Source organism: Gossypium hirsutum, chromosome D03 (assembly GCF_007990345.1).
Source record: "Gossypium hirsutum isolate 1008001.06 chromosome D03, Gossypium_hirsutum_v2.1, whole genome shotgun sequence".
Classification (NCBI taxonomy): domain Eukaryota; kingdom Viridiplantae; phylum Streptophyta; class Magnoliopsida; order Malvales; family Malvaceae; genus Gossypium; species Gossypium hirsutum.
This window is the reverse complement of record NC_053439.1, coordinates 6,115,849-6,140,820: the sequence shown is the minus strand read 5'-3', so window position 1 is coordinate 6,140,820 and position 24,972 is coordinate 6,115,849. Positions and strand designations below refer to the sequence as shown.

At 32.4% G+C, this 24,972-nt stretch overlaps 2 protein-coding genes across 2 annotated transcripts; one reads left to right on the top strand and one right to left on the bottom strand.

Annotated features, from left to right (window-relative positions):
* Window positions 1-10,574: 10,574 nt before the first annotated feature.
* LOC107950893 (uncharacterized) lies at window positions 10,575-11,778 on the bottom strand. The gene has a single exon (XM_016885811.2). It carries the CDS (start codon window positions 11,776-11,778, stop codon window positions 10,714-10,716), a length of 1,065 nt encoding a protein of 354 aa, XP_016741300.1. The 3' UTR covers window positions 10,575-10,713.
* An 825-nt stretch (window positions 11,779-12,603) lies between these two features.
* LOC107950391 (protein NEN4) lies at window positions 12,604-14,539 on the top strand. The gene is made up of 4 exons (XM_041089678.1): window positions 12,604-13,694; window positions 13,775-13,885; window positions 13,969-14,133; window positions 14,217-14,539. Exons 1-4 carry the CDS (start codon window positions 13,245-13,247, stop codon window positions 14,307-14,309), a joined length of 819 nt encoding a protein of 272 aa, XP_040945612.1. The 5' UTR covers window positions 12,604-13,244; the 3' UTR covers window positions 14,310-14,539.
* Window positions 14,540-24,972: the final 10,433 nt, after the last annotated feature.

The following is a 24,972-nucleotide window of genomic DNA, read 5'->3' as shown; positions in this document are numbered from 1 at the left end:
AATAGAGACATGTCATTCATATGATCGCAAGTGTATATATATACAAAAGTAATATATACTATTCATAATTCATCCAATTATTCATAAATATAAATAAATATCACATTAAATCGATCAATCATGAATTCTAGCATATCTCATCTTATTAGGGACCTATTTGTATAATTTAATTCACTAAAAATAGTTTGAAACCTATTTAGGGACTAGTCTGCTCAAAACATAAAATTCTAGGACAAAACTATAATTTTTAAGTTACAGAGGACACACAACCATGTGACTAGACCGTGTGGAAAGCCTTGGGCTGTGTGGAAGGGGTACACAGTCGTGTGGCAATTCAAAAATTCAACCTACAAGGGAAATACAACCGTGTGGCAGGCTGTGTAAAAGTTGAACATCCTACGGTTTTAAGGGTGACATGACAATGTATGAGGCCGTATAGTCTACATGCCTGTGTGGTAGACCGTGCGGTCTGAGCTAGGTTCGATTTTGCCTCGATTTTTTCATAAAAGAACACACACACACGCACCTAATTTTGGGGTTTCGTGTGATGATCCTCACATCCAAGTCTGGCTCGGGACATCTACAATGGGTCTTTCAATCGACAAATACGCAAGAATTAATATTGATGTTCAAGATTTATCGAAATTATCAAGATTTTAGGAAAAACTTGTAAAAGATTCAAAATCGGTTTGAAAGATTGTCAAGAATAATGTTATTCAAATATTCTAAGGTTCTACAAAATTAGAAACAAGAATGCTTACCGATCTTGGCATGTTAGAAATGAGATTGACGGCGTTACGCTAAATTGATACGAAGAACGGATTGAACGGGACTCGGTTTCAAACTCAAGATCAGATTAAAATTTCCTGCAAAATAAGTTGAAGGTTTTTATGAAAAGGAAATGAGTGAATAAAAGAAAAAGATGTATTTAAAGAAGAGACAAATAAATTCTAATTAGGGTTGAAAAAAGTAGAAGTCCACATGTAATTAGGAAAATGGATTAAATAGTTAGGGTTTCAAAAATTTAAGAAGTTGAACGGTCAAAGTTTTTTTTTTGCCAAAATTGAAAAAAAAAAGAAATGAGGGAGTGGTTTTGGCATGAATAAAACTTGGACACAATGAGGGATTGGAAACCTTACCACTTGGTCTGTTGACCATACTTAGTCATTTTTACCATATTTAATATATGTACTAGATTGTGTTTTTTTCATAATTGTTGAAAAATAAAAGTGAAAAATGAAAAGAGTAGGGGCTTGAACCTTAGCTCTTTAGAGAGTTTACTAAGCTCTCTACCACCTAAATTAGGGCTTCTTTCTTGATGGTTTTATGAATTCTAACCCTATGATTTTTAGGGTGTTACATGCCCATATTGCAGTAAACATGTAATTGTTTTCTATGCATTTGAATGACAAATAAATAAAGTTAATTTCACATTTCACTATTGTGTCTTTTGTGTTTCCGTCTTTCATGTTTTGCATGCATAGTGAAATTGTGACAAACAAATATTATCTCATTGATTGTCTAAGTTCAAACTGATGTTAAGTGGCACTATAAGAACATTTACATTGTGAGAAGCCAACTTACTTCGATAGATAATCTAAACGAGTCCGTAATCTCGTAAAAGAATCAAAGTGAGCATTTGATTCAAATACTCAGAAGGATTATTATGTCATCTCTAATTCCAATTGGAGAGATGGCTAGTCTTGGCTACCGGAGTAGTTGACTCCACGGGTAGAGGTATAGATGTATTCATTGAAAGAATGATACATTGAACTAGACCTAAGTTGAATTAATTCTGAATCCGTTTGTGAACTAATTCACTTGTGACATTCATGGCGTGATGTACCTAAATCCTAAGTTAGTTACTAATCATGAGTATGTAACTCGTGTGCTTTGATATAAGTGGAGGCTTATACTCTAAAGATGATCGAGCTCATAGCCGATATATTGGGTACATGACTTGTATATGACATGGCTTTACTAGCAATAATGGAATTCATAGCTCGATTAAAGAGTTAATAATATCCTCTCATTGACATTGTGTGGATTGATAAATATGGAACGTGGCAACAAGTTGCTCGTTCTTGAGCAACCAATTTATCACATTCATTTGTTGATAGTGATCGTATTAATCATTAAAAAGACACGGTGATGAAAATGAGATAAAATGGGATTGCATTGAGTGAGCGGATTTAACTCAAAGGAATCAAGGATATCATATGAGGGTAACACACATATGACGAGGTCATTGGACAAAGTAATTGGATGAATTGCTTTTGTAAAGAGTATACAATAAGGAGTTTTTAATCATAGTACTTATTGTGGACTGGCCGCATATTAAGTAAATTGTGAATTATTGGAACGATGCTTCTGGACATAGTTACAATTACTTGAGCCTAATTATATATGTCCGATTTGGTCCCTCCGCTAGCTCAACAAAAGCTCGATTGCACTGCATTTGAATCAGTAAGAAAATTCTACAACTTTAGAAATAATTTAATTAAGTCGGTTTATTCAATGTGAAATTAAATTGGGCGGTTGTAAGACTTTTTCAACTAGAGAATTTGATTAAAGAATTTTATTAAAGAATTTTCTTGAAAAATTAATTTTGGAAAATATTAGTGATTTTCGGGAAAATTAATTTTGATCAAGTAAAATTAAATTAATCAAATTAATTAAAATAAATATGATACTTTTTAGAAATTAATTTTCAAGTTAGATAATTGACCAAATGGGTAATTGAACTTGAAAATTGGATCTGGGATCGAAAAATGGGCTCGAGAACCCAAAACCGAGATTGAGACTTAAAAATTGGTTGAACCAAACCTGATATGTGAAACTAGGTCGACGGTCCAACCGGTGGCTAGATTAGACCAGTCGGGTCGTCACTGGCTTGGACTGAACTGGCTCGGGGTGCCCTGAGGGTGTTATACTTACGATGGTACCACCGAACATGACGGTGTTAGCGGCGGAAATGGAGGCATTACGGTGGTGAGTTGTGGTTCTTCACAGGTTGAGCAATAAAAGAATTACACTCTTATTGGGACTCAATTGGATAATTTGATTTCAGATTAAATATTTCAAAAATAATATTATTTTAATAAATTTAATTTAATACTTGATAATATATTATTAAAGTGATTATATTAATATTGATATTGATATTAATATTAATATTAATATTAATATTTTTTATAGATAAATATTCTATTAATTTAATAGATTTAATATTAAATTTAATCTAATATTTATCTTGATAAGTATTATATTAATTTAATATTAAAGTGATTAAGTTTAATCATAGTTGAACTTTCTAAGCTCTCCCTATATAAAGAGAGCCATGGATAATTATTTTTCACACACTTGATTTCAAGAGAAATCTGTAGAGAGAAAATTATTTGAAGAAATTATTTTAGAAGATTTTTAGAGATATTTTTTATTTCTAATTTAACCTAGATGTTTAGAGAAATTGTGAAATTACCCCACTTGCAATTTTGTGGAAATCTTTTTATTTGAAGCGAGCCCATACTTAGCAGGCATGAGCTTGAGGATAGCAAAAAAGACTACTCGGTCGAAGCGTTCATCCTAGACGAATTGAAAATGTACAATTTTGATTAAGTGTTTATTACTTTAGATATCACAACCAAGTTCTTATTTTTGGAAAAATAATTAAAACTTTGACTTTTCCCTTAAACTTATTTTCTGTTGCATTTTTCAAACTCGTTTTTTCAACAACATGTTAGTACAATCTTACCTTTTTTTTATGTTATACTAACATGATCTTGTTAATATGAGAAATATTTTTTTAGAATAGCAAATGTCTACTCAACCACATTTTGAAGCCTTAAATGTTTCAAATTAAAAAGTTTGCAAGTTGTCTATGGTCCTTCTGTTTGACACCATTCTCTTAATAGTATCATACCCCACGATATGATATAAGAAAATCTTTTCTATTTACATTATCAACATGGGCTTTATAATATTTGGGTTCACATTCCAAATAGCCTTTAACTTTAATTATAAAAACTGAAATAAACTTAATTTGAAAAAAAGAGACTATTTGTGGGGTGTGGCTCGCATTTATTGGACAATTTGCAGGCACTTAACAAAGACAGAGGTGAAATAGGCACGACATCATGATGTGGAAGACACCAACGTCGTGACGAGGGGAGACGTCATGACGAGGGATGTCGTGACGATGCAACGAGTTCTCCAATTGACGGAGAGGGCGACATCTTGACGAGCATGCATGGGACGTCACGACGACACGACGTATTCCTCAAGTAATACAACCACTTTTTGACAATCAAACAAGACTTCTTTTCTCAGTTGAACTCTGATTACTTCAAGGATATTTTAGTCATTTTAGCCCTTTAAACTTAGTCTATTTAAAGGGGCCTTGTATCCCTGTTTCGATAAGGCAATTAAAAATGTAGTACTATAGGGCTTTTCTTTTGGGGGAGATAAGATGTAGTCACAAATGAGTCTTGGTAAAAGTTTTCTTTATAACTATAGAGAGAATTTTGTACCCCTTTTGAGATAACTCTATGAGAGTTAGGGCTTTGTTTTCGGGCTTTGGGTTTGTTTTTATTTTTCTCCATCTTGTATTTTATGTTTGTTTGCTGCTTAGTGAAGTTTTCTTTGCCCGTGATTTTTTATCCTCTTCATCGGAGAATTTTTTCCACGTACCTCTTTTCCTAGTCTAACTTTAATTACTTCAGAGATATTTTAGTCGTTTTAGCCCTTTAAACTTAACCTATTTAAAGGGGCCTTGTATCCTTGTTTCAATAAGATAGTTAACAATGTAGTACTACAGAGCTTTTCTTTTGGGGACAACAAGATAGTAGTCGCAGATGAGTTTTGGTGAGAGTTTTCGTGGTAACTATGAGGAGAATTTTGTACCTGTTTTGAGAGAACTTTAAGAGAGTTAGGTTTTATTTTCGGGGTTTGGGTTTGTAGATTTAGTACATTTAGGTTTATGTTATGTTAAAAAGTGTTATGTTAGCATGAAGTACACGTGAACTACTATGGGGTTTACCATACTAACATTGTTAAAAAAATGTTTTAGTTAACATTTTCATTAGAAAAAATGACTTGACAAAAGATGTGAACATTAAGAGCTAAATTTATCATTATGTCTTTTAAATATTTAACATGTATTTGCATAAAAATTATCTAAAAAACAAAAAACTAAGACAAGACAAAAATAAAATATAATTATTATTGATAATAATTTTAAAAAAAAGTACATCCAATGAGATCTTGGCTTAATGGCAAATTTAAGGCCCAATAACTTTAAGATCTCATTTTATGGAAACTATACATGAATTCTCAATTTATATTTATTCTAGTTTTTGTCTTATCATGTGTACGTTTTTATAGATTTATTTTAGTCTAAGCTTGAATATATTATAATTATCAATCTGGTCATGTTTCACAGTAATTAATTTTATTTATAGTTATTTGGACATATTTTTGTAATTACCATACTTGTAACTTAAAAAATTATATATTAATGAGAAAACATATTATACATGTTATTATATTAGAATATAAAGCAATGTATAGTTTAATTTAACAACAATTAAAAAGCTATAATTAATTAGATTTTGAATTAAAAATCATTAATATAAAAATAGATGGTAAGAAATACAAATAGAATAATAATTAATAAATGGTAAAGTTATTTTTTAATTTAAAATCATTTAATAATTAAACTTTACAACAACTAGTGTATTTTTTTGTTAAATCTCAAGGTAAGTGGACATTTTTCAAATGATAAAAGGTAAGTGAAAATTTTAAACTATAACATGTAAAATTGTCTTTTTTATTTTCTCAAGTATTTCCGCTAGTTAAATTATTAAGTCTATTTTAAAAGAAGCCTTACCCCATAAATTGATAACTAAATTATATCATTTTTCTTATTTTGGTATCTAAACATTTTATTTCGTCATAAGTGGTACGTAAACTACATTTTTTTTCTGAAGTTCATATCCATGTTAGTTTAATAGTTAGTCAAAATGTTATGTTTATTTTGAAAAAAAATGATATTCAATTAAAAATAACTGTGTAGTAAAAAAACAAAAAAAAATTATTTTCTTTATATATTTAAAAAATTATTAAAATTCATAAAAATAAAACATAAAAATTTAAAAAATACAAAACACCGATTCAATTGGTTTAGCCGATTTTTTAAGTTCAATTCAATTGATTTGTATTGGTTAGCGGGTCAACTGATTCAACCCTTATCTCCAAATCAATACCCTGACCAATTCCAGTTCCTATCGAAGATTTGGTCCAATTCTAAAAACACTAGTTTTAATCGATGAAAGAACGTGGTGAGGTTCAAAAACAAATTAATTGCTAACATCTCGACCTTAGGAGAGCTAATTTTAAGTATTGTTGGCATTGTCTGATATTATAAAAGAAGAAATAAAAAAAAGAGAAAAATAATGCATAAAATAAAATAATTAATTTTTTAAAATTTTATATGATGTGGCAATCTATTATTGGTTAGAGTTATTTTAACGGATTTAACAATTTGGTTAAAATGGGTAACGAAATAATTTAGGTATCACTTTTAACCCCAAAAAGTTTAGGTACCAATTTGAGAAAAAGGATATAGTTTAGATACTAATTTATAAATTAAATATTTTTAGAAAATAGATTTAACGGATTAAGTAACCAATATACCAAATTAGGGAAAAATAATTTAGATACTTTTGTTACCAAAAAAATTTAAATACTAAAATAGAAATTTAAATACTAAAATAGAAAAAAAAACATTATTTAAATACTAATTTGTAAATTAAGGGAATTATTTAAGAAAACCGCGTCTAACTTTTGATTTGTCACTTAACCTTTTTCCATGTAACGCTCTTTATTTTCCACAAAACAAGGGTCCACATAAAGCAAGTATCTTTACAAGTTGTTTCAATTTTGAGGTCCACGTGCTTTTACTTTACTTTTTTTTAAAAAAATTCTTTTTACTATATTAAAAAATATATATATAGGGCATATAAAAGAAAGGATAAAAATAAATAAATATATATACCTTTTAAAAAAAACAGTTATATTTTGAAAACTATATATAATGAATTTTTTTGCCTTCAAATTTTATAAAGAAAATGTCATTTTAATCATTCATTTAATTTTTTACTTCTTTTAGCATTTAAATTTTTATTTTTCTGTCAAATCATTTCAAAATGGATGAAAAAATTACTGTTTGTTAACTTTACTGATGTGGCATACATGTGTATTTCCATCTAAATGACATGTCAACATTTAACTTTTTTTTAATTTTTTTAAAAATATTCTTTTATGATTTTTAATAATTTTAATGATTTTTTAATTTTTTAAAAAAATAGTTTCATATTTTTAAAATTTTTTGAAATTTAAAAAATTAATCAAATTTTGACATTTCATTCATGTTGCAATTCATGTTAGCAAAGTTAAAAAACATTAACTTTTTCATTCATTTTAGGATGATTTGACAAGAAACACAAATTTAAATACTAAAAACGAAAAATAAAATGAAAAAGTATAGAGCCAAATAGATTATTATCCCTATTTTAAAATTAAGCTTTTTAGTCTTAAATTAACTTTGTAAAGAAAAAAAAAACGAAAATCATTAAGAGAAAAATAAATAAATATATGATTTTGTTGAATGTGAAACAGGACAATAAAACTCAAAATTATATGAAATAGAAATAAAAAAAAGGTTGTGATTAATAAAAATCCAATTCTAAGCTAAATGAAGGTATAATGTAATGGCAAATTACAAGTAAATCGAGTCTGATTTTCTATTAATATTGGCTTTAGGGAATAAGTAGCTTTTTTAAGACAAAAAAGGTGAGAACAGGTTGTAATAACGCGTGCCTCCCCAATGATTTGTTCTTGTTTTGACCGCGTATGTGGTTGCTTCAACCGCGTTTCTTCAAATGCCAAACTCTGTGTCTCGGGTAAAAGAAAAGAGAGATTGGTAAGAAGGTTCCAACCTAACCAATACTTTGAAACATTTACAATGACTTTTCTTTTTAAGATTCTTACAATAATAATTTTATTTTTCTTTTGTTACCAACTAGATGGTTTTATAATTTTTTAAAACTTGCCACATCTTTGTTATATTCATAGCATAAATAAAAATGGGTACCAAAATTTCGACTAAATTCACATTTTTTTTAAGATAATTTCTAATTGAACAAGAAGCTATCCTTTCAACTTAAATAAGATGTCAATACACACACAAAATTAAACGGACTTATTGAATTATAATTAATCACATATTCCTCTAAAATAGTCACGTAAAATGATCTTCAATAATAGACATAACATCAATTGTATTGAAAATTTTTAATTCCATCCTTACCTTAGCTTAATCTTAGAACATTTACTAGCAATTTCAAGGTCTAAGCAGATTTGGTTAAAAGCATTTTATCAATTTTTCTTTAAGTTACAATTAGCATTGAAGCTGACAAGTAACACCTTCCGTACAATTAAACCATGATTTCAACCATTAATATGAAGAAATATACACATTAACAACCATCCACACTAGTATAAATCGAAAGCAAAACAAAACAAAACTTCGCCCACATCATCAATCAACCCTACACTGCACCCTCGTCCTCCCCTCTTCTATTCAAAAAAGTGCCTAAGGCAGTGACTTGTCGAGAAGCCTGAGAAGGTCTGGCAGATGTTGATTACGTTGCGATTGAGTTTGTGTCCCTCTCTTCCATCAACTCATACTTTATAGTTTCATAAACTTGATCCTTTTCAACAATTTCAGAAAAATGAGAGGGGGAATTAACAATGCTAGCCTTGTGTTTTGGGTCTTTACATAATACCCAAATCAAAAGGAGCAAAAATAACAACCTTACGTAGAAAGATGGTCATATTTTCAGTGTTCACGTTCCTTTAGTTGTTAAGTGGCTGGCTAATTTCTTGTAACAATGACCTGGAGAGCAATATAGGTTGATAGGATCATTGGATATATATGTTAATTCAAATTCAATTGGGTATCATTGTGGGTAATTGTCTATGTTCTCACTAATAATATCCTTTAAATACAATTTTTTTCCTAAAAAAAAGTTGACTACAAAGTCACCTTAAACAAGGAGTCAACTGTTGGTTTTTATCTTTAGCCCCCAAAAAAGAAACTGTGGTGGCATTTGTAGCACACCATCCTCCATAGTTCCCTCCTATTTTCTCATATTGAATTCAAAACCTTTACAACTTTTTCCCACCTTCCAAACACTTTCTTTTAAGCAAAAATCTCGATGGCATTAAAGCTCTGTTTTCTTTTACGTGTGAACACTTGCATAATTGGTACCGCCACAACAAATTTTAATATCAAAAAGATTTTTTATTTTGCTCTTTAAAATGAGCCAATCGTCCCTAATTCTTTACTTGTTCTAACCAAAATTCCTTTTCGGTTTTGCTGCCAAATGTTGTAACAACATTCTACAATGTTATATATAATCACAAAAAATATCAACTATTGTATTTAATATGATATTATTCTAAAAATTTATTCAAACTAACTTCCAAAATATTTATAAGAATAATAGACGATTTTAAGAGTTTGTTTCTAATGCAAGTAATTTTCGATTACATAAGATGTTTATAGATCAGGTTCGGTTTAATCATGATACTAACACATTTTATTTTTTCTAAACTCGACTCGATTTGAAGTACGAGTCTAAAATTTAGCTTAAGTCTATTCATATTTATAAATGACTAACTCAAACTCATTTTAGGTCCAACCATATTTTAATTTTTTTAAATATTTATATTATATTATTTTTTATTTAAAAATTATATATATTTTTCATTTATTAAAAAATATAAACAATTAATATTTTTTTAAATGTTTACATTATAGATTACATAATATATTATATTATAGATCATTAAAATAGATCGGGCTTGTGTCTCGAATGTTTGACTTGAGCTTGATCAATATTTTAACGGGTCTAATTTTTTTTTGTCTAAGCCTAATTTTGAGTTTAATATTTCTACCCAAACCCTCCCGAAGTTTAAATAAGCTTTTGGACTTAAATAGTAACTCAACCTATGAATAGGCTTAGTTACATGTTTTGTTTTTTTGTTTTTAATGCATTTTTATTAAAATTACCCATATTGAGACTTTATTAAAATTGTAGTCAGAGCTCAAAATAAGATATAAAACTCTCCTTATGTTAATTTTTTTATTCACAATATTCAAATTCGAGATGATAAAATTATTTGAGATTTATCATAATAAGAGTGTTGATTGTGGACGAAAGATGAAATGTGATAATATAGATAGAGAAAAAGAAAAACAAATGTGCAAATTAAGATGAATTCTCGTCGGAGACTAATGATGCTCTAATACCATCGATAATGCTTACTTTAGACACATAATACGCTAGATATTTATTTGGAGGTGCTAATGTGTTTGATTACTTGAAGGACGCCTCCATTTTGCTTTCTGCCTTTTATATCAAGCAAATCCAACATATTAATTTGGCAAGAAAATTACACCGGTATATATTATAGCAAGGAAAGAAAATTTGCGTCAATCGCGTAGGTCTCGTCTTCTAAAATCATTGGGTCCCTATTGCATAAAGTTTTATTTTCTTGGGGGGCAATGCCTGAACGGTAAACAAAAGAGGGACCGAAAAAAAAATTCATACACAGTGTTAAAGAACAAAATTCGAGTATAGAAAAATTTCATGCACTTTGTGCCTCTAAGAAAGCATTAAAATCGTCCCTAGCTTTACGCAAACGAGGCGTAATGCAAGAAGCCGGTGAAGCAGGGTACGATGTTGGGGATGACGTCGAAAACCTAACATGCCGAGATGATGATTCATGGGATTTCCTGCCTGTTGTTGTTGTTGTTGTTGATCTTGTTTGATTTGAACCATTCTTCAATACCCCTTTTACATCTTTATTATCGAACACAAAAGCAGTTGAAACCGGTAAATGTGCATCGTTCCCAAGGTTATTGATCAACTCCAATGGAAGATCAAAGTATAGATCACCAACATCATGGTCTGGTATTATTGTTGATGAAGCCCATGATCCACATTCAAACTTTTCAAGGGAAACTGTTCTCGATATCACATTCACATTATTCTCCTTCACCCTAGGTTCTCTTTTTCTTGTCCTCACTTGCTTTGCCTTGGTAAATCCTGGTAGCAACAGGCAAAGGGCACCGCATTTGAAGTCAACTTCATTACTACCATCCATTTCCTGATTGTTAACATTGGGTTTGGAGATTAAACCTCCATGCCTATGATGCTTGTACATCCATAGATCATCAAGTTCATCCGGTGGTCCATATGTTCTTCCATCTCCACATGACTTGCTTCTCCAAAACGTCGTGTTTTGAAGTGATGGGTTCTTATTGACCAACTCGTCAACCTGTTGAGGCAACGCTTGGCTTTCGTGTTTCAAGTTCTTCCTCGAGCCGAATCGAGGGGAAGAAGTCGCGGAGTTTGGAAGGCTGCAACTTAAGAACTTGTGCTTTGCGGGGAGCAAAGGGGGTGGAAAAGGGTAATCAGTTTCAGCTTGAGGTGGTAACATCATGTTGAAACTTATTTCTCCCATGGATGATTCTCGTAATGAAATTGGATCAACGGATATTTGTTTTTCCCTTTGCAGGCTATTCTTCTTGTCTAGGGTCTTAGGCACTTGAATAGCAAAGTCAAGCTCATGAAGGTCCTTGTAAATTTCATCGAGTTCTCGAGCAATTTTGTTGGTGGTGGGAACTATTTTCGAAGTAGAAAGTGCCATTGAATTGAAAAGAAACAAAACTGTGAGGATGAAATGAAACGATGAGATCGTCTAACAGCCAGGACCATATATTGGTAGAGCAGCTCTGTAAGTGATTTGCATGTCGCATGATTAAAGGCTGATCACCATTACAAAATTCACTTATCTTTACAATAATTAACTGTTGATGCGTGCCACAACCACTCTAACACCACTCACTTTGTTAACTTGGTCAAAATACAAAAATAATTAAAATTTTATTTGTGCTTCTAAATGCTTGCACGTTCATACCCTCTCAAGCTACACAACCTTAAATCATTTTTAAAACAGATCAAACCATTTGGTTTGTGTTCACACTTTAGTCGGTTTGTTTTGATTGTTTAAAATTGACTCTTGGAATAATGATTATTATACTTATAAATATTTTATTTAATTTTAGTTTTAGAAATAAATAAAAATCTTGAGTAAATTGGTAGCTCTCAAAAATCAGACTAACTTGATCATTGTCAACTTCAAAAATAAGTAACTAAATGCTAATAATTTGTTGTCAATTGTATAATTAAGGAGCACATGTTAAATGTCTCTTTTAAGCTGGTTGAGTTTGTTGTGAGTTGTTGTAGCTGTTACAACTGTTATTAATCAGTTGCAGGGTCCCTATGGTGATGTGTGTGCTGCAACAGTCTGCTATAAATGGCTAGGAGCTATAGTTTCCTCCTTAAGTTGATTATCTCGACAATATTTGCTTCAATCCAACTATGGACAAATCTATAGAATAAAGTAGAAGTGAGAACTTTTTGGCCCAATTGATATAATTGCCTTGGGCTTCTTGGGCCGCTCCTGTCTTCAACCGAACACATAATAGGTGTGTTGCAACTTGCAATACAAAAAAATATAGAATTTATATTCATTTTCCTTTTTGTTACATTTATGCATGTATGGTTAGGATTATGGCAAAAGAGAGCCTTTATCCCAAAGTTTCCATTTTCCTCCAATGACGTCAATATAGTATATGTTCATCCTAAAATTCTCCCAGCCCTGAGATGTGAATGTTCCCAAGGAATATTTGTTTGTAGGGTAAGCAGATGTAGAATTCTAAGGAATCAATTCCCTTTCCAAACAAACTTGCTTCATATCTTCCATCGTAAATATCATGTTTTCTACATCTTTATTATTTTAATGGAGAGAAAAGCGTCAACTTGTCCAAAAGGTTGCTGCTCCAAACAGAAATGGCTAACAACATGGTAACATAACAATGAAGGAAAACCAACCCAAAGCCCTTTGCATAAGGCAATCCTCCAAAGCCTAAAAACTATAGACTTGAACTACAAGACAATCAAATCTCTAATGCCAAGAATTCTCTTCTTCCACCCTTGTATTATCTCCTTTTCTTTCCCATCTTCCATCCCCCATTTATACCAGGATTCACAATCTCAATCCACATCACCCAAAAAAAACTTGAAACCAAAAACCAGTAAACTTGCAGAAAAATGGAGGGTTTTATTCCATGCCAAGAAGGGTCAGCAGAAATTGTGTTTTTCGACATAGAAACTACAGTACCCAACAGAACCGGTCAAAGGTTCTGTGTATTGGAGTTTGGTGCCATTGTAGTGTGTCCAAGGAACCTGGTTGAGCTAGAGAGTTATAGTACCCTGATAAAGCCCAAGGACTTGTCTGTTGTTGCATTGAGGTCCGGCAGGTCTGATGGGATAACTAGAGATGCTGTTGCAAACGCACCTGGATTTGAAGAAGTTGCTGACAAAATATTCAACCTTTTGAATGGTAGGGTTTGGGGGGGTCATAACATTCAGAGATTCGATTGTGTTCGTATTAAGGAGGCCTTTGCTGACATTGGTAGACCACCTCCTGTACCTGTTGGGATCATTGATTCTTTAGGTGTCCTCACTGAGAAGTTTGGCAAAAGAGCTGGTAACATGAAGGTAAAAAACATTCATATATCCAAACTTGAAATTCATGCAATTTTAAGACATGATCATAAACCTGTCATATGTTCATGCAGATGGCAAGCTTAGCTACTTACTTTGGACTTGGGCAACAAAAACACAGGAGCCTGGATGATGTTCGTATGAATTTAGAGGTTCTAAAACATTGTGCAACTGTGCTGTTTTTGGTATGTTCTCAAACATTACTGAATTTCAATTCAACACCCAGTTTTGAAAGAAGAAATGTTTAAAGGGTTTTGAGTTTGTATAGGAATCAAGCCTCCCAAGCATATTGAATAGGAGTTGGCACAGTCCCTCAACAATAACGACAAGAAGTAGAAGCAGTGCAGGGAAATTGACATGCAAGGAAGAAACCAGCAGAAAATCACCAACTTATCAAAGAACAGTTCCCTACACAAGGGAAAGTTTGGGAAAGGTTTGTATGTGTCAATAATTACTATGTAACATGGTTTCTTAATTTTGATTAATGACAAAGGGAAGTGAATTTTAATGAAACAGATGACAGAAAGAGTGAAGAATCTATTGTGTAAAGCACGAGGAAGCCAGCCTATCAACAACTTGCTCAAGCATTCTCATTCAGTGCTCAGATGAATCAACTCACATTATTGCTGATCTGGAAGAACAAAGATTAAAGGATGATATATCATCCCTTCCATCTTCAATATTAGCATGAAGCATAAAAGGGTCTTTCCCTAGCTTATTGATTTCATGAATTTATCTCATAATTCAATATGAGAATTTGGGGGACACCCTTTTTTGTGGATTATTCATTTATTATTTGTAACATTCATTTCAATTAATCAATTGAATTCAGATTTAAATTGTTAATTTTTAAAATCAAGTTGAGTTTATTAAATGAATTTTTTTTAATCCAATTAACACGTTTAAACCAGGCCATATATACCATCTATTACTTTTTTTTATTAACCCAAATTAATAATTCAGATTGAAAGGTTTCCCGCTAGGAAAAACTAGCAGAGAAAACAAACTTTTACAAAAAGAACCAAAAAGGAAAAGGTACAATGATGAATTTCATCCTTAACATTTACATCTTTTGTCAAATTGGTCCTTATTCCTTGTTTGAATTAAATTTGACTCTCAATCATTTTAAAGAGTCCAATTTGACTATCAACTTTTCAAAGAGAGTCATATTGTTGTTTTTCTAATCGAAATATTGACTAAAGCATTAAATTTTTAGATATGGTAGCTTGCATGGCAGTCTATGTGTACTTTATTCTATTTTTTGAATTTTTATGAACTATTTATTATATATTTTTATTTATTTCTTTGAAGATTTTATCATTTTTAATTTATTTGTTGACATGACATATAAGACAAATAATGTCGTGTTAATATAAAGTACATGTAGATTGTCTCGTGAGTTGTCACGCCAACATTGTAAAAAATTTAATGTTTTAGATAGCATTTCCATTGAAAAAAAAGGTGATTTGACTCTTTTGAAAGGTTAAGGGCCAAATTTAGCTAAAATAATAAGAGCCAAATTTACAAAAAAAAAATATAAACATTGAGAGCTAAATTTATTATTATGCCAAAGAAAAATAGTGATAAAGATTTTAGGATTGATATATTATTTGGTACCTGTGTTTGTTTTCAATATTCAATTTGATACCTGGGTGTTTTCTTTTCTCAATTAGGTATCTAAGTTTGGCTTCAATGTTTACTTTGGTACTTGAGTTTTTTTAGTTTGGTACTTGAGGGATTTTTTTTTATCTCAACTAAGTGCTTGAGTTTGACTTTAATTATCAATTTTGTTCATGAGCTTTTTTGTATTCCAATTAAGTACCCATGTTTTTTTAATTAAAGCATGCGTATTGTCGAAACCCTTTTTTTGAAATTGACCTTTTATTTTAAAAAGAAAATGGAGTCACCACCAATCCTTTTTAATAAGGTGTGATTGGATCACCTCGAAATTTGATCATTTTAATAAAATGTTAGATTTACTAAAACGATAATTTTCGGTCTACAAAATTCAGGAAATGGGGTCGGGAGTCAGTTACGTATGAGGAAGGATTAACACCCTCATAACGCCCAAAATTGGTACCTGGTTGATTACTTGATGCCTTGGCGTTGAAAATTGAGAATTCAAAGAGAATTTAAAATGCAATCCCTTTTTACATGATGTTATTTGATGGCATTGAAAATATCACTATCTAAATTAAATTTTATGGAAAACACCTTCTTATTTTGAATTAATCGAGAAGAAAAGATCATGCCCTGTAAGTTAGGGCACAATGTCTTGAATCCTCGAAAACAAGAATAATCGCCATTTGATTATTACCTAAATCTCGTACGCCTGTTAACTTTGAATAGGATATTCGATTACTTTGGTTCGAGGAGAAAGTCATACTCCGTAAGTTAGGAGCACGACCTCTCGGATTTCCCCAAATAAAGAATATTTCCTCAATCTTAAATGCCATTTACGTGTTGTACGAAAATCAGTGCTATACCTTTGTGACATACGAATTTACTTGACATGGCATATTATGTCGAATGGATGGATGAACGTAGCAATATTTACAATATATGACAATGGAAAAATTATAATATCATCAAAACAACAACATGAATAATGAAATAAAATGACAATACTATAATGAATGCAATAATATATAAAAAATAAAATAAAATGTTCAATCAATAATACTATGTAATGATAACGATAAATATAATGAAATAATATCAAAAGGTATGATAATAATATAATTACATTCCTAAAATATTAACTCTTGTGCAAATTTTAACAAAAATAATGTTGGTTAACAATGATAATCACTTAATGATATTAATAGTGTCGACATTTAAAATTAAAGGACCAAAATAAAAAAAAGGGAAATTCAAGGGAAAAAATATAAATTATGCCACTTAAAAGGTGAAGATTTAAAAAAATAGAAAGTATAGGAACTTAATTAAATAAACAGGGGACTAAATCAAAACTATAATAATATATTAAGGTATAAATAAATAAAACAATAAATAAAGGGTTAGATTAAAATATAATAAAAATGCAAGGACCAAAAGGGAAAATAAGCCAACCCCAGTACCTGTGCCACTCCTTAGAGGGTCAATAGTTTGAGGACCAAAATGAAAATAAATAAAAATTAAATGGCATAATTTAAAAAAAAAGAAAAATCAAAATTAGGACCAAATTGAAAAGCGCCTAAAGGCTGAAGGACTTGGGCAGAAATTTGACCCCTTCTTCAAAAACACGCAGTTCTAGAAGATTTAGGTCGAATCATTAGGTCATGTCCAAAACAACATTGTTTTGGGGCTTCTGAAGTCAGGCCAAAACAACGTTATTTCACTAACCCTATATAAGTTAAAAAATGTTAAAAAATCATTTGCATCAGTTTTTTTTTTAAATTCTTTTTTTTTTCTCTAAAGCTTCCCCTCGTCTGGCCATGGGGGTCGCCGTAGCTCCGTCACGGGAACCGATCGTCGGTGACGGCGACCGCCGCTTTCGGTGGCAAAAAATTCTCGAAAATACCCTATTTACCCCCTCTTTCACGTAGAATGCCAATTTGGGGTTAAAAACCTCAAAACCTCAGCCAAAACTCGACAAAAGGGCTATAAACGTTTCGGCTTCTCCCTGCCTGACGAGCCCTCGACGTAACTTGAGTGGGTTTAAAGACTTCGGGATTTGATTTGGTTTTCCATGGCGGCGAAAAACGGAGTGTTGTAGGTAAAAAAAATTAAAACTTTTATTTTTTCTTTATATTTTTGAAATAAAAAAGCAAAAAAATAAAATAAAAAACAGAACTACCTTCGTTTTTTTTTAACTTTATTAGTTTTTTTTGTATTCTATTTATTTTTTTTCTTTTTTTTTTTTGGTGTTACAATGGTTTTGGCTTTTATAGTGAAATAGATTATAGGATATTAGTTTTTTTTTGTTTTTCTTTTCTCCTTTTTTGTTTCTGCTGCTCCTACTTTTCTACTTCTGTGTTTCTGTTCCAGCTGATCTCTACTCTCTACTCTCTGTTCTTTGTTTTTTTTTTCTTTTTTGCAAGTTTTTCATGGCAAAGGGTTGAGTCAACGGTGGTAGAGAGGCACACCCCTTGCCATTTTGGTGAAATGGTGGCAGAAGAGGCAGACCTCGAGGTGTGGGGACTTCGGGAGGCGTGCCCGCTAATATGGAAAAGCTGATAAGTGGCGACGGCTGGTGAAGTCTTAGGGGATTAAGGTTTCTTTTTGTTTAAGTTTAGAAAGTGGTCTTTGGGCTTTAAGGGTTTTTTGGGCTTTTAGTTTTTTTTTGTATTTGGGCCTTTAATATAGACTATTTAATGGACTTTTATTATTATTATTTTATTGGGCTGGATGAAATTGGGCTTCTACAGCTGCCCCTCTTTGCTCATAGTTATGTAACGGGAATGGAGCAAAGACTTTAAGGAGGACCAATTTTGTTTGGTCCTGTCGAATCTCGAATTCTTTGGTTCTCTTTTTCAAATAGCTCATTTTTTCAATCCATTGGTTACTCTACTCCACTATATCTGCTTCGCTACCACTTTAGGAAGACAGGATTTAGTGTCACAGTTTCATCTTGCTCCATTGCAACTTTAAAGAGATAAGATTTGTTGTTGTAGTTTCATTCCAACCCATTGCATCTTTAGGGGTATAGGATTTGTAGCTTCATCTTGCTCCACTGCAATTTTAGGGAGATAAGATTTGCTATTGTAGTTTCAATTCAACCCACTATACCTTCAAGGGTATAAGATTTGTAGCTTTATCTTACTCCACTGCAACTTCATGGAGATAAGATTCGTCATTGTAGTTTCAATCTTATCCACTACAACTTCAAGGGTATAGGATTTGTAGTTTCATCTTGCTCCACTGTAACTTTTAGGAGATAAGATTCACCATTGTAGTTTCAATCCGACCCATTGAAACTTCAGGGGTATAGGACTTGTAGCTTTAACTTTCTCCATTGCAACTTTAAGGAGATAAGATTCGCTACCGTAGTTTCAATTTGACCCACTACAACTTCAAGGGTGTAGGATTTGTAGCTTTATTTTGCTCTACTGCAACTTCAGGGAGATAAGATTCGCCATTGTAGTTTCAGTCCAACCCACTGCAACTTTAGGGGTATAGGACTTGTAGCTTTATCTTGCTCCACTGCAACTTTAGGGAGATAAGATTTGTTATTATAGTTTCAATCTGACCCATTGCAACTTTAGGGAGACAAGATTTGCCGTTGTAGTTTCGATTCGACTTACTGTAACTTCAGGGGTATAGGACTTGTAGTTTTATCTTACTCCACTGTAACTTCATGAAGATAAGATTCGCTATGGTAACTTTAATCCAACCCACTGTAACTTTAGGGACAAATGATTTGAGGTTTCACTGATCGGTTACACCGCTCTCTAGGGGAACAAGACTTGTAGAATCCATTTCATCGGCCTATATTTTATGCCAAGTGATTAGGATGTTATGATCAGAATGAATCAAATGCTCCTAACTAGATGTATATGAATGATATTTGTATGAATGCAGAATGTCATTTTCGAGAATAGTCCCCTTTTTAGTGCTTAAATTGACATTGCTCGTTGTTCGTCAAAATTCTATCACTGATACGTTACCATGCCTTTTTGTTCAGGTCTAGTATATTTGACAGGAAACTCGAAGAGGTAATCACAATCTAGACTATTTGCTCCAAGATCTTTGCAACCTTCAAATTTGGTTAGTTCTAAACTAATGGTCCTGTTTCAGGTCCCTTTACTGTTTAGAAATCTTTTAGAGCAATATGCAGAAATCCTTTTACTTTAATATCGTTAGTCCATTAATTGTTATTTCAATGCAAAAATGCTTGAACAAGCTCATAACAATGGACAAGACTGAAATTTATTGAGAGCAAAACTCTAAATGAAAGGATTAATCAAAGTAGCAAACATTGCTAAAACACAAAGTGAGTAAGATTAAATTAGGTGCCTTAGATATCGTAGTATGAGCTTCTCTGAGCAAACTTGTTAAAAATCATTATTTAGGTGAAATATTTCTTAACTGAATTTGAATTCACGGAATTGGGCAAGTTTTTACCGTCCATCTTGGCCAAAATCAGTGTTTCTCTAGAAAAGGCTTTCTTTACCACATAAGGTTTTTCCCAATTCGGCATCCATTTTCCTTTGAAGTCTTTTTGTACCGGAATGATCTTTTTTAACACTAAGTCTCCCTCATGGAACTCTCTGGTGCGAACATTTTTGTCATAAGCTTATATCATTCGTTTTTGGTACATCTGATTATGATGGATAACTTTTAACCTCTTTTCTTCGATCAAGTTCAACTGATCGTATCGAGATTGGATTCATTCTACTTCATCTAACTTCAATTTTGATAAAACTTGGATAGAAGAAACCTCAACTTCAATGGGCAAGATTACCTCCATTTCATAAACCAATGAGAAAGACGTTAGCTCCATTCCATAAACTAATGAGAAAGACATTACCCCGGTGGAGGTTCTGACAGATGTTCGATAAGCATATAAGACAAATGGTAATTTCTCATGTCAATCTTTATAAGTTTTTGTCATTTTTCTCATGATTTTCTTAATGTTCTTATTTATTATCATTTTCCCCACGATCTTCTACCCATTTGGTGAAGTAATCGATGACCACAAAGACGAATTGATGCCCATTGGAAGTTTTTGGCAAGATCAGCCTACTGACATCCATGCCCCACATAGAGAAAGGCCATGGAGACGTCATAACATGAAGAGGTGAATGAGACGCATGAATTTTATCTCCATAAATTTGGCATTTATGACATCTCTTGGCATAATTGATACAATCCCCTTCCATGGTGGACCAATAATATCCGAATCTTATGATTTGCTTGGCCATTGTAAAACCATTAGCATGTGTTCTGCAAACGCCTTCATGGACTTCTTTCAGGATTTTCATGGCCTCAACAGCATCTACGCATCTCAGTAACACCTGACATTTTCTTATTTTGTATAGGATCTCCCCATCTAAGACATACTCATTGGCCAGCCTTCTTAGCGTTCTTTTATCATTCTTAGTTGCCTTCTCAGGGTATTCATGGTTCTTTACATATTGCAATATGTCATGGTACCAAGGGTGATCATCCCTTTCTTTTTCCTTGATGTTGTAACAATGGGTCGCGGCCTCATAAATGCTCATCTGGATAGGTTTTACATCCTTTTATTTATTCATTTTGACCATGGAGGCTAAGTTAGCCAAGGCATTAGCCATCTGGTTTTCATCTAGCGGGAGGTAGCAAAAGGTGATGTCATCAAATTCCTTAATTAACTCAAAAACTAAATTTCGCTAATCAATTAGCTTAGGATTACTTGTCTCCTATTTACCTTTGATTTGATAGATTACTAGTGCAGAATCTCCATATACCTCTAGCACTTTGATCTTGCGTTCTATAACAGGACAGATACCCATGATACATGCTTCGTATTTGCCATGTTATTTGTGCAATCAAAATCAAGTTTACTGGTGAAAGGATAATGATCACCGTCTGAGGATACCAGGATTGCCCCAATTCTGTTACCCATGGCATTTGAAGCGCGATCAAAATTTAATTTCCAGGGATGTTCTTTTGGAGCACCTTCTTTAATGGTCGCAACATACATCAAATCTTTATTCGGGAAATCAAAGTTCAAAGGCACATAATCTTCTAAAGCTCTGCTAGCTAAGAAATATGCTATTGCACTTCATTTTACTACTTTCTAGTTTACATAGATTATATCAAATTCGGAGAGTAAAATTTGCTATCGAGCCATTCTTTCATTCAATGCGGTCGAGTCTATCATGTACTTTAGAGAGTTTATTTTCGAGATAAGCCAAGTCGTATGGTACAACATGTATTCTCTCAACCTTCGGGTAGTTCAGACTAAAATGAAACACAACTTCTCGATTGGCAAATATCTTGTATCACATTCAGTTAACTTCTTACTGAGGTAATAGATTGCTCTCTCTTTCCTCCCCGACTCATGTTAGCCAAGTACGCATCCCATAAATTTTTAAAATACTGTCAAGTACAGTATCAGTGATTTATATAGGCTAGGTAGAATCAGCACTGGGGCATTGGACAAATAATGTTTGACCTTTTTAAAGGTCTTCTGGCATTCCTCATCCCATACACCTGGGTCATGTTTCTTAAGGAGACGAAATATGGAGTCGCATTTCTCGATTAGTTGTAAAATGAACTGGGCAATATAATTTAATCTCCCTAAGAAACCTTAGACCTCTTTTTTGGTACGTGGCGGTGGTAACTCTTGTATGGCCTTGACTTTATCTAGGTTAATCTCGATCCCTTTCTCGCTGACTACAGATCCCAGCAATTTGCTCTACGTGGCCCTAAAAATGCATTTTGTTGGGTTCAACTTTATCTGGAATTTCCTCAACCTCAAAAATAATTTCTTCAAGATTTTTACATGATCATTTTCTATTCGAGATTTTGCGATCATATCATCAATATAAGCTTCAATTTTTTTGTGCATTATATCATGAAACAAAGTCATCATGGCTCTTTGATATGTGGCTCCCGTATTTTGATATATGGCTCTCGCATTTTTCAGTCTGAATAACATCACTTTATAACAAAATATTCCCTACATTATTACGAATATGAACTTCTCCATATCTTCAGGATGCATATTTATTTGGTTGTATCCATAGAAATTGTCCTGGAAGGAAAATAGTGAATAACCTGCCATGTTATCAACTAAGGTATCGATGTAGGGCAATGGGAAATTATCTTTTGGAATGGTTTTGTTTAAATCCCGATAATCGACACACATTCACACTTTCCCATCTTTCTTAGTAACAGAGACTATATTGGCTACTCATTCCAAATATTTGACCACTTGTAGGAAACCAGCGTCAAACTGTTTCTTGATGTCTTCTTTTATCTTCAACAGTACGTCCGGCCTCATCCTTCAAAGTTTCTGTTGAACCAACTTGCATTCTTCCTTTATAGGAAGTCAGTGTACCACGATATCAGTACTTAGACCAGACATATCTTGATATGAACATGCTAAGACGTCTTTGAACTCTTGCAGTAACTCAACAAGGTCTCGCATTGTTTCTGTAGTGATGCAACCTCTTTCTTTTCTTGTTCATCCTCTAAGCTCACAATTTCCACTGACTCTTTGTAAGGTAAGATCTGTTTCTCATCTTGCTTTACCATCCTTAACAAATCAGGAGGCAAGTTATAGTTTCGATCATCTTCAAAGTCTTAAGGTTCTTCTAGACACATATCTTGCTCAAAAGGAGACTCCGAGTTAACAGTAGCATTGCTCATGTCATTGATATCCGGAGACCTATTATAGGAATAAAAGGAGACCCAAGAAACAAATGAATTTAAAAATGATTAGTTGTGTAGTATGAGTATGAATGAAGGAGATAGTGAAGTTGCCAAATGGGACATAAAAATACAGTGTTTTCATTGGTTAACAATGATAACCACTTAATGGTATTAATAGTGTCGACATTTAAAAATAAATGACCAAAATAAAAAAATAAGAAATTCAAGGGCACAAATATAAATTATGCCACTTAAAGGGTGAAGATTTAAAAAAATAGAAAGTATAGGGACTTAATTAAATAAACATGGGACTAAATCAAAACTATAACAAGATTTTAAGGTATAAATAAATAAAATAATAAATAAAGGGTTAGATTAAAATATAATAAAAACACAGGGACCAAAAGGGTAAATAAGCCAACTGCAGTACAGGTGTCACTCCATAGAGGGTTAACAGTCTGAGGACCAAAATGAAACAAATCAAAATTAAATGGCATAATTTAAAAAAAAACCAAAATTAGGACCAAATTGAAAAACGCCTAAAGGCGGAATGACTTGGGCAGAAATTTGACTCTCTTTCAAAAAACACGTGGATTCTAGAAGATCTAGGTCAGATCATTGGGTCATGTCTAAAACAATATCGTTTTGGGGCTTCTGAAGCTAGGCCAAAACAACGTCGTTTCATTAAGCCTATATAAGTTTAAAAAATGTTAAAAAAAATAATTTGTATAGTTTTTTTTAAATTCCTTTCTTTTTTTTCTTTGAAGCTTCCCCTTGTCCTGCCATGGGGGTCGCCGTAGTTCTGCCGTGGCCACCGGTCATCGGCGACAGCAACCACCGCCTCCGGTGGCTGAAAATTCCTAAAAATACCCCATTTACCCCCTTTTCACGTAGAATACCGATCTAGGGTTAAAAACCTTAAAAATTTAGCCAAAACTCAACAAAAAGGCTGGAAACCTTTCGGTTTCTCCCTGTCCGACAAGCCCTCGATGAAACCAGAGTAGGTCCAGAGATTTCTGGATCGGAGTTGGCTTTCCACGGCGATGGAAAACAGAGCATCGTACGTAAAAAAAATAAAACTTTTATTTTTTTCTTTATATTTTTCGAAATAAAAAAGCAAAAAAGAAAAAATAGAATTACCTTCATTTTTTTCTTTTGAAGTTAGTTGGTTTTTTTTTGTATTCTATTTCCTCTTTTTTTTCTTCTTTTGTGTTACAATGGTTTCGGCTTTTATAGCCAAATAGATTACAAGATATTAGTTTTTTTTTGTTTTTTGTTTTCTCCTTTTTTGTTTCTATTGTTCCTGTTTTCCTACTTTTCTGCTTCTGTGTTTCTATTGTTCCAGCTGTTCTCTATTCTTTGTTTTTTCTTTTTTGCAAGTTTTTCATGGCAAAGGGCTGAGTTTTAATGAAATGGTGGCAAAGGAGGCAGACATCGAGGTGTGGGGACTTCGGTAGGCATGCATGCTGACATGGTAAAGCTGAGGAGCGGCGGCAGCTAGTGAAGTCTTAGGGGATTTAGGTTTTTTTCTGTTTAGATTTGGATAATAGGCTTTGGGATTTAAGGGTTTTTTGGGCTTTTAGTTTTTTTTTGTATTTGGGTTTGTAATATGGACTATTTAATGGTCTTTTAAATTATTATTTATTTTTTATTAGGCCGAATGAAATTGGGCTTCTAGACGCATCATACATTGGTCAAATTTAGCCTATTAATGACTTGCTTAAGGATTCTCATTTAATGCTTAAATGAACCAAAAGATAACGACCAAAATTTCACATTATATCTGATATGGAAGAACAAAGATTAAAGGTCGATTATCCCTTTTAACTTCAATGAGAGAATATAGCATGAAGAATAAAGGGTCTTTCCCTAGCTTATTGACTTGATGAATTTATCTTATAATTCAATATGATAATTTGGGAGACACTTTTTTTTTGTGGATTATTCATTTATTATTTGTAACATTCAT